At 37.0% G+C, this 10,717-nt stretch overlaps 1 protein-coding gene across 1 annotated transcript in view; it reads right to left on the bottom strand.

Annotated features, from left to right (window-relative positions):
- Positions 1-4,311: 4,311 nt before the first annotated feature.
- The window catches only part of Cat (Catalase), a 43,482-nt gene continuing 37,076 nt past the window's right edge, over positions 4,312-10,717 (bottom strand). The window contains exons 9-10 of the mRNA XM_071590292.1: positions 8,414-8,546; positions 4,312-4,803 (exon numbers count right to left, since the gene is read on the bottom strand). Of these exons, the coding sequence (XP_071446393.1) occupies positions 4,690-4,803; positions 8,414-8,546 (247 nt within the window). The 3' untranslated portion in view covers positions 4,312-4,689. The remainder of the gene's footprint in view (positions 4,804-8,413; positions 8,547-10,717) is intronic.

Raw genomic sequence — 10,717 nt, 5'->3', positions numbered from 1 at the left:
GTCGCTTAACATAAAAACTAGTAATACTACAAATCTAGCTCCTCTACGCTGCACGCGATCCAATGCGACAATCAATCTCAAATTCGTGAGGATCCTATATATTATTTTTAAGTAATCTACCGGTTAAGGTAGGTTTTGGATGAACACAACTGCCAAATAAATATTTCGTGACTCCTAACAAAACACAATCCAGCAACCTACTCTACCTCAAGTCCCTCTTCATCTCTGTGTACTTCCTTCATCCCGTCCAACTTCCCTATCCTGTTCCCGCCCTTTCCTCGTTTGCCAAACATTCTCCCTCTATCACAGTCTTCAACATCCCACTACCAATCAGTATGCATTTTTCCAGCCTCATGCATTTTTCCAGCCTCATGTTTCTCCCAACAAACCCCTCTCCCTACCCACTATACCTAGTACTTCCTCATTTGTTTTCCTTTTGGTCCATTTCACCCTCTCCATCGTTCTCTACTCCCACATTTTGAAAGCTTCCAATCTACGTCTATCATCCTGCTTCAATGACTACGTTTCTGCACCATACATAACTACCTTCCATATTGAAGTTTTCGTGAGTCTTCTTAACATCCTAACTCAACATCCCTGTCATATACTCCCTCGCCCTTATGAAAGCCTATTTTCCTAGCACAATTCTTCTCCTTACGTCCCTATTACATTGACCATGTTGGTTCAAAACACTTCTGACATACATAAACTGTTCTACCTGCTCTAGTATTTGCCCTCCTATTTCAATGCTAAGCTTAGCCTTTTTCCTTCTGGAAAATCGTATTACATTTTTTTATTAAAATTGATTCTCATCCCATATCAATCGCACTGAATTTCCAATTCACTCAGCAATGCTTGAAATCCCTTGCTGACTGACAAATTAGAGCTTGGTCTTCAGCAAACTTAACTGACTTTATGGATTCCCCTCCGACTTCCATTCCTACCTCCATTTCTTCCCATGCCTCTTTAATCATTTCCTCCACATATATATTGAACAGCACCTGTGATAATGGGCAACCTTGCGTCACACCTCTTCCAAACACTGCCCATCCAGACCCCCGCTTCTCCACTCGCACCTGAAAAGTCTGAAACATGTACAGGTAGCGGATTAGCCTCCAGCTCCTCCAATCTATTCCTATTTTCTGCAATATACTCGGTTTTTCCCAATTCACCCTATCAAACCCTTTCTCAAAATCTGCAAAACAGGCAAATACGTCCTGATTGTATTCTATATTCCTTTCGATTAGTGATCTCATTACTGCAATGGCATCACGCGTGCCTCTCCCCTTCCTGAACTCAAACTGATAATCCCCTAAGTAATCATTTGCTCTACTCTCTATCCTTTAGATGATGATCCTGAGAACAACTTTAGCTGCGTGGGATATTAAACTTATTGTCCTGTAGTCCACACATGATGTAGCCTTTACCTTTTTCGGAATAGGAACTAAAACTGATCTCACAAAGTCTTCCGGCCAGATTCCTTCCTCATACTACCTTAGATACTACGCATCAGCTCATATAGCCTCTTCCTCCCACATTTTCCTAAACCTTTCAGTAGTTCCGCAGGAATGTTATCCACCCCCAAGGCCTTATTTAGTTTCATCTCCCTTGGTGCCCTTTCTATCTCATTGTCGAGTATGCCTGGACCTAAGCTATCTTCATCTACGTCAGATTTCCTTTCTATGTCTAAGCTTGTTGGCCCAAGTTCTTTGCCATATAGTTCTTCTATATATTCCTTCAATCTCACTTGGATCTTTTCCGCATCAACTATTATTTTACTAGACTTATCTCTAACTTTTAGCTCAGATCTTCCCTTCTTACATCCCTAGAGTGATTTAACCTAACTGTATAGTGCACCAATTTCACCCTTCTTCAGCAAACTTTCCATATCCTTGCACTGTGTCTTCCACCATGCTTCTTTTGCTTTATTTGTTGACAGACTTAATTAATTATTTAACTCTTTGTACTTACTTCTCCCTATCTCTATGTTCACATTCTTCCATTTTCTTCTCTCATCTATCTTTATAATCATCTCATCTGTGATCCATGGTTTCCTAGTCCTTTTCCCATTAATGGTTCCAATAGTTTCATTTGTGGCTTTTGATATCCCTTTCTTGATACTTTCTCATTTTTCTTCAATGGTACTCAGCTCTTTACTGTCTTCCAAGATTTTCTCTACAGCCTGCTGATACTCCTTCCTTGTCACTCCATTTAATGCCTCTACATTCCATTTCTCTCCCCTGCCTCATCTTTTTTAACCAAATGCTGCACTTCATAACAACTAAATTGTGCTCAGAGTCCGCATCCACTCCTGGGAAGCTGTGCGAATTGATCACACTGTTTCTGAATCTGTGCCGAACCATCACATAATATAACTGATACCTCTCTAAGTCACCTGGCATTTTCCATGTAAACCTATGCATTTTGTGGTGTCTAAACCAAGTATTGGTGATGACTCACCCCTGTTTCCTACAGAACTCAATTGCTTACTTCCCACGGTCATTCTTCGTACCTAAACTGCAGTCCCCCACCTCATCACCATTTCTTTCTTCCCCTATCGTCCCATTCCACTTCCCTTTCTCTATCAAATGTTTCCCTGCAAGAACACACATGATTATGTCCTCTAACTGATTGTATATCCTATCGACTTCTTCCTCCTTATGATTGCTTGGCAGCATGTATACCTACCTGAACAATGACCAAGTTCGTCAGTTCTGCTTTTATCTGCTAATATTCTATCTGCTACTTGTTCTATGTTGACTACACTTCCTCCTAACTCTTTATTCAATATTATGGCAACTCCTTGTTGGCTCTCGTCCCCACCGCTGTATATTACTCTGTAACTATCACTCCAGGAATCCCTGCTATCCTTCCATCTCACCTCAAATAAACTTAAAATATCTACATTTCCTCTTTCCATCTCTCTCTTAATATACTCTAATTTTCCTGTCCTCAACATTTTGAAAAGACTTACAGTGATACCTGCACCAACACTCATCTCCACTAAGCAGTCATTTCTTAAAGCGGCAACTTTTTCCCATTAATAAATGATGCACATCAGTACCCACCTTCTAACAAGGCCAACATCCACCTAATTTTCGGCCAGCAGCCATTACTTCCGTGGTCCACAGCTAACCTTGTTTGAAGAGTTTTAAGACTTTTTCATAAGCATATCAATAATCATCACGGAATCCAACTCTGCGCAACTAAATGGTTCATGTAAATTTCACTCTAATGACTAGAGTTTAAGCTCAGTTACGTATACCACCACTGGCTGTACCATTATATCTTTGGGAGTTTGGATTGGGAGGAAACCTTGAGCAACCAACAGCCCCCAGGTATATTGTAGCCATCTGCATGGTAAGTGCTAGACCCTAGGCTAGTGGCAGCCTTAGTTATGAAAGTGAGGCTTTATAGATAGGAGGATTCTGGAATTCCCAAACACAAGTATGCATATTATTTTCAGCATTGGTGCGCACAAGTATACTTATTTCATCACTTCAGGCTAAGAAAAAAACTGTCTCCAACACACAACATTATTTTTTTATTTATCTTTGCATTCTGAAGTGTGATTTTATTGTGTAAATGGACACGAGACAGTTCCTCGAAGCAGTCCATTTTGTACATTCATTTATAATCATGAAATGACTTCACCTTTATCCAAAGTTCACCTAAGTTGCCATTATTGATTGAGCCCAAAAGTCTCCACTTTCAGAACAGAGTTGATAATTATTAGTGCCATTGATCTAACCAAACAGTGCGGTCAAAAAAATAAATGTTAGTTAAGATATACTGCTGGGAGTTAGTGCATTTTTCAAGTGTATCAGATCACATCCTCTACTCGCAAGTAAAATACCATCTCAAAAATAATAATAGTTCATTAATGCTACTTCATGAAGGAAAAAACATTTTCTTATTGGAGGTATAAATGAAATGTTGACATTAATCTTCTACATTTTTCTGGGGACTAAAGAGGCTAAATACGGAGGCATGCATCACTGTTTCAGAAACTTCCCATTTTCTCTCTCCAAGTATTTACATTGTAGATTTACAAGCATGCACAATATAAGCAAATGGAGTACTATGAAACATAAGTTATTTCAGCAAGCAGTTTTTTCAATGTTTTGATGGATACAGTTTCCCAATCACCAGCCCTATCATCCATGCTGAACTCACATGCTTATTCACATCTTTTTTCTTTGGAAGAAGGTAAAAATGCATAAGGGCATACACACATCATGTGATAAATAATTTGAATTAAAACCTTGAAAACATTTGTTATAAAAATTCTATAGCAAGAATAACAGGGAATAACATCATTAAGTAAATCTTTATTCTCATTTTGAAACTTACATTAAAATAACTCCCTCAACCATGAAAAATTCATATAAAAATATAACAAAACAGCACCAATTTTTCTGTAATTAACTACATTTGCCATTCATCATAACACTTTTCATTTGTATTTGAGTATGAAATATATCCATTTCAACTGGCATTAAGGAAATGTCAAAAACTGTTCATAATGAACTCCCTTAACATATTCTTTTCATTTTTTGTTTCATATCAACTTTAGATATAGCAATTATGAAAAACCCCAAGCCTTTAACAACAAAGTATATATTTCATTAAGTATTCTTGGATAAACTCGAATTGAATCTTAGAGAAATGAACAATGAAAACGTTACATTAGAGATTGGCAGTAGCAAATTTAGAGCCTGGTCGAGCATACTTGCTGAGACCCGCCCGCAGCATTTTGCCAAACTCAGCATCAACCTGGCTGAAGTTCTTCAAAGCACGCTCCTTTAATTGAAAAAATAAAATGTCAATGCTTTGATAACTAACTTAACACTTCTCATATTTAAAAAAATGCAATTATAATAATCCTAATTACTACATTATGATTGAAGGGCCCATCTCACTTCTATAGGTTAATTCACAACCCTTGAGGTTTGATCATACAGAACCTTATATTAACAACAAATCTGAAACACACACAATTCACCTACTTCATAATATGGGGGAAGAGAGTCCTAGGTTACATTTCGATTTTTAGATAAATTTTAAATTAATTTAAAGCTTCATGAAAAATGCTGCCTCACTGAAGACTTCGGGCAATATCAACGAAATAGTAAACCCAACCAGTTTATACTGCCATTTCCAAATGGATTGCAAGTATAAGTAAGAGAGGGTGGGGGAAAGAGAAAAAAGAATAACTCATAATGCATTATTTCAATTGTCATCGCCCATGTGCTGGACAATGCATAACATATGCCAGCACGCATCTAGATAGCATAAAATGCCACCCAAGATATTGAATTGTCTTTATTTAGTAATACGAGGGTCATCCGGAAAGTAGTACCCGTTCGTGCCGCATGAAGTGCTGACGACGCGAGTAGCCGCTGGACGAGGTCAGATAGCTTCAGTGGCTTGTCTGCCTTCTCTGAGCCAAGTTGCGTGACGCTAGCATTGCCTGTGTTGTTTCTGTGATTGTTTACAATGTTTAAAAAAATTGAGAACGCCGCCAGTTGTGAAGTGAGGGCAGTGATTAAATTCCTCAATGCAAGAAACGTTCGCCCATGTGATATTCATCGCCAATTAAAGGAGGTGTATGGAGACAATGTAATGGACGAGTCGTCTGTTCGGCGGTGGTGTCGCAACTTCAACATGGGGAGGGGGAACACACACGACGATGAGCGTTCGGAGAGACCGTCTGTCATTACAGACCAACTGGTGAGCTCAGTTGACGAATTCGTGAGGAACGATCGGCGCGTCACAATTGATGACATCTGTGAGCATTTTCCCAATGTTTCTCGAACAATTGTTCATGAAATTGTTAAACACCATCTGCATTATGCAAAAATTTGTGCAAGATGGGTCCCTCGCAAGCTTACAGATGAGCACAAAACCAAGCGTATGGCTGCAGCACTGACGTTTTTGGGACGTTATTCTGATGAGGAGACTCTTTCTTGACTCGCATAATTACTGGTGACGAAACATGGGTTTGTTATGCATCACCTGAGAGTAAACGACAGTCAATGGAGTGGCATCATGCTCATTCACCAAACAAACCAAAAAAATTCAAGACAGTTCTGTCCACCAGGAAACTCATGGCAACCATTTTCTGGGATCGACGAGGTGTATTGCTTATTGATTTTATGGCCCGTGGAGACACTATTAATGCCAATGCGTATTGTGAAACATTAAAGAAATTACGGCGGGCAATACAAAATCGGCGGCGAGGTCTATTGTCTACTGGTGTCATTCTCGTTCATGACAATGCCAGGCCTCATGCAGCTGGGATAACACAAAAACTTTTGCAGCAATTCAAATGGGAAACTTTCGACCATCCACCGTATAGCCCGGACTTGGCCCCTTCAGATTTTCATCTCTTTACAAAGCTTAAAGACTTTTTGGCAGGAAAAAGATTTGACAGCGATGAAGAACTTAAAGAAGGAGTGACCCTGTGTCTCAATGAGCTGGCGGCGAAGGACTATGCAGCAGGAATACAGAAACTTGTCACACGTTATGACAAATGCCTTAATTTGCTTGGAGATTATGTTGAGAAGTAGTTTAAAGTATCCTCTTTCAAATAAAATTTTTTATGTTTGTTAATATTTACTTTTGTGTCTTTATTTCACGAACGGGTACTACTTTCCGGATGACCCTCTTACATCCTTCACAAATGGCTTTAAATGGAACCACAATGTTTGCGGGCTAATTTTATGCATCAATTATAATAAAACTAATCACTAAAATGGTTGTGAATGATAGCATATCATACCTTTCCATAAATACCTAGAATTTCAACTGCAGTTGGACTGTTTTCCTTTGGGGTCATTGCAGACCCTATAGCTACAATAGCTACAAAAATTGAGATACCAGACAAGCTCAATTTATTATTCAAGAAAATGTTTCCATTTGTGACACAATGTGTAGTGAGCAATGTTGTGGTATATTAAATAAAGAACCGAAAAAATTCATTGTTGTAAAAAATAAATTGGTTCCATTTTTGACAATTCTTTAGTTTTACAGGGTTGATTACTACTACTGAATATTTTTATGAATGTACTTATTTTTGGAAGGGACTACAATAGAACTATAATATTTTTGGACTGGATCAAAATGCAAGGAAAGAGAAAAGCCTTCAAAATAATATCCAGTTTTGCAACCAAGCTTTCATGATGAATATTAGCAACAAATTATTAAAAATATGCTACAATGAAAACAATTATGGTATGACATTTTTAATGACACACTGCAATTGCCAATGATGGTTTTTGGTAAATATGGCCAAGATTTGAAGGTCACTACGGTGCTAAGCATTTAGGTGATTTCCAGCCATTCTTACAGCTCTAGCATAATATATTTTATGCATCCACTTTTCTTGGCAAATCATTAAAATGTGACCATTAAATGATTCCTATCATGACGAATTGGGTTGATGCATTGACTAATATACAGGCTTCCGACCCCAAGAGTCGAGGTTCAAATCTTGGTGGCGGTAGAATTTTTAGGGATATTCTGATCGTTACTTGGGAGTCATGAGGAGAGCACATCAAGTGCAGTGCGCTCTCTGTTGGAAGGGATATTTAATCGCTGACCCCTTGGCATATTTTGTAAAAGGAGTAAGCTAATGCAGGTGTTGGGATTCTCTCCTCCCTTCTCCTATTCCCTAAATCACCCTACCTCGACCAAATTAGCCACAATTCCATAATGACAAAAATGACTTTAGCTGTCAGTCCCCTCACCTAATAATTACTACCACAGTTATATAATTTTTTTTCTACAGTCAAGAAGTGCAATCATTTCTTTCCATCCACAAGTGGATTTTTGTTATACACAATATGAAGGAAAATTACCAGTACAATGGTCAAAGCCATCGATTTTTTACAGACAAAACATTTTTGTGATGCCTATGAATTTGGTAATGCTGCTCACCCAGAGGACTAGCAGCAACTCAAAATGTAAAAAAATTCAATGGGCAACTTTGATTTAAAAAAAATCTCTAGGCATGTAGCTAACATCCTCAACACTAAACAGAAGTAAGATCACACAACTGCTAACATAGTTGAAAAAAAATTAGATGCCTCGTCCAACCCAAGACAATACCACCCAAATGGAAAAGTATGATGGCCCACAGGAATAGCTGTTGAAAAAACTCTTCAAGCAGAACAATTGGAGAAATAATGTACACATTTTCCAGCACAGAAGGATAAATGAAGGATATACAATATATATTTCTATTCATTTTTCATTCCATATTGGGTACAACATTTTTTCGCTGGTAAATTGTAAACATCAATGGTAAGAGGAATTCGTTTTATATTGCCAGTATTTTTAGCCTGTTGCATTAAATTGATTGAATGAATGTTTTAAAATGTCCACCTAATCTTACAAGAAAAATACATACCTGAATAAAATCAGAGGCATCTTTCAAGTGAGAGGCAATGTTTTCCACCAATCTCTCCCTTTCTGCAGGTTTGAGTGTTTTCTTCCAGAAACTTGTTACCTGTCCAAAATTATCTTCATCATCAGCATTGTATCTGCAACAACGCAATTATATAATTAATTATAATTAGAAGGAGAGGTATAAAACAATTAGTATATTTATGGGTACACAAAGGAGGAGCATCTACATCAATTTCAAAATTATTTTATGAAATTTTTCATTTGCATCCTTTCATTGTAGTTAAAGCTTAAAACCAAGGAATCATTTTTTCTTTTGAAAATGAATCTTGGCAAACAATTTTCAGCTTCACGAAATTTTTTCATCATGAGGAACAGACAATGAAAAAGTTTGCATTCCAAATTCAACATTTATTTAGACAACCAGGTTTTGCAGCCATTCACCATCATCAGATTTTGGCCCGATGAGATTTATAATGGCAAAACCTGTTAATGTGAATGCAGAATTAGAAATTTTTTCATCCTATGTTACTTCCAATATTGGAAATTTCAAATGTCTAGGTGAAGTTCTAGAATAAATATGATTTCTTAGCTCTTATCATAAGTAACGTGGAACATAGCTGGCACAAAAATGGAAAACAAAATATCAGTTAACATGAATCACAGGCAAGGTCCATCTCAGTTCCAATAGTTGCCTATGTGTATTCATTAATTTTTAATGCAATATCAACATGAAACAATGATTATCACAAGAACATTTTTCAGATGGCACAAAATTATATTTACGGTGAATTTCCTGATCCATTATTTTCTCAATGGTTCTCTTAAATAAACCCATTGAGATTATTCACTAGCATGCCAGTAGAGATAAAATCACAACTTCACATCTCTGGATCCCTCTCTTTTTGCTGGGTATGGTCATTGGCAGTGCAACAATGCCCTATTCAAAGCACCCTCAACCTCTAATTGTATGCATTCCTCCATCTCCATATTGATGGGGGCCTCCAAGACTTTCTTTTGCGGAAATAAACGAAGTCCAGGAATGTCCATTCTCTCATAAAGAAGGGCTTGTAAGTGAAGCTTGCCATTGGGTTTACTTATATTCCTCCAGAACCTAGATCATAAATTCTAAAATTTGATCTTCTCCCCTACATGCTCAAGATTCCAACTTCAAAGTGAGATGTGAGAATTCTTAAACATTCTGAAAACAACTTTTATTTCTAAGAGTATTTTTGGTCGTTGGACCCATAGGTTATATATGAAATTAGCAACTTATTTCAAAAAGGTTAACAAATTACATGACTAAAATAAAATTCAGTTTCTATAAAATGTGGTTGATACCAGTTACAAATCTTAAACAGACTTCTGAACAGTTTGGAATATCAAATTCAACATTGTCAGCAATTATAAAAAAATGCAGAAAAGTCAGAGCTTTGTTTTGTAGAGGATTAAGTTCTAACTAGAATCAAAGCATAGACATGAGGAAAATAAAAGAATTCGGATGCAAAGTTGATCATCAGGTTTAAACATAAAAGATCTCAGAATTTTCTAATTCCTGGTCCTTTGCCAAAGTCAGAGGCTAACACTTCAGCTTCAGTGTCTTTAATTGATGCCAAGAATGCTTCCAAATATGTGAGATTAAAGGAAATTTCAACCTTGCACAAATTAACAGAAGCCTTTCCAGCTAATAACATAGTTAATATTGACAAAACTGGAAATTTAGTGCCACAATGCAGAACATACTGCAGCATATAAATGAGCATCTCTGTTGGGAAAAATCACAATAATGCAATAAACATTAAAAGTATGGATTCTATGTCTCCTATAAATCAATTATAATGGTGGCAGACAAAATAGGTACCCTGATGAAGTAATGGATGTGGAGATCATACATGTATGAGGTCACCAAAAAATAAGGGAACACACAAAAAATGTTCATGGTGTCAGGTCTGTAAAAGACACTAGCATTATCATATCCCTGAAATTCAACTTGAAAAAATTAACACTAGGAATATTGTATTACACTATTAGTATCTTCATGATATTACATTGCAGTGACCATTCTTTATTTAACCCATTGTAGGTGTGTTGAAATACATTTCCATTTTTTTGTTTATCCTATTCTTCATGTAAATGGCAACTGGATTAATAAATATTATTAGTATATTTACCTGGAGTAAAAATGATAGCAGCCTAACCATCTAAAGGAGCTATATATCTATGAGATATATTTCCCATGTGTATTGAAGATATTTGCACAGCTGTGTAAACATGTGGTTAATGTAAATTAAATATCTTTCTCAGGTGC

This window comes from Hetaerina americana, unplaced genomic scaffold (assembly GCF_022747635.1).
Source record: "Hetaerina americana unplaced genomic scaffold, ioHetAmer1.1.p SCAF_4, whole genome shotgun sequence".
NCBI classification, from domain to species: Eukaryota; Metazoa; Arthropoda; class Insecta; order Odonata; family Calopterygidae; genus Hetaerina; species Hetaerina americana.
This window is presented reverse-complemented; position numbering and strand designations above follow the sequence as displayed.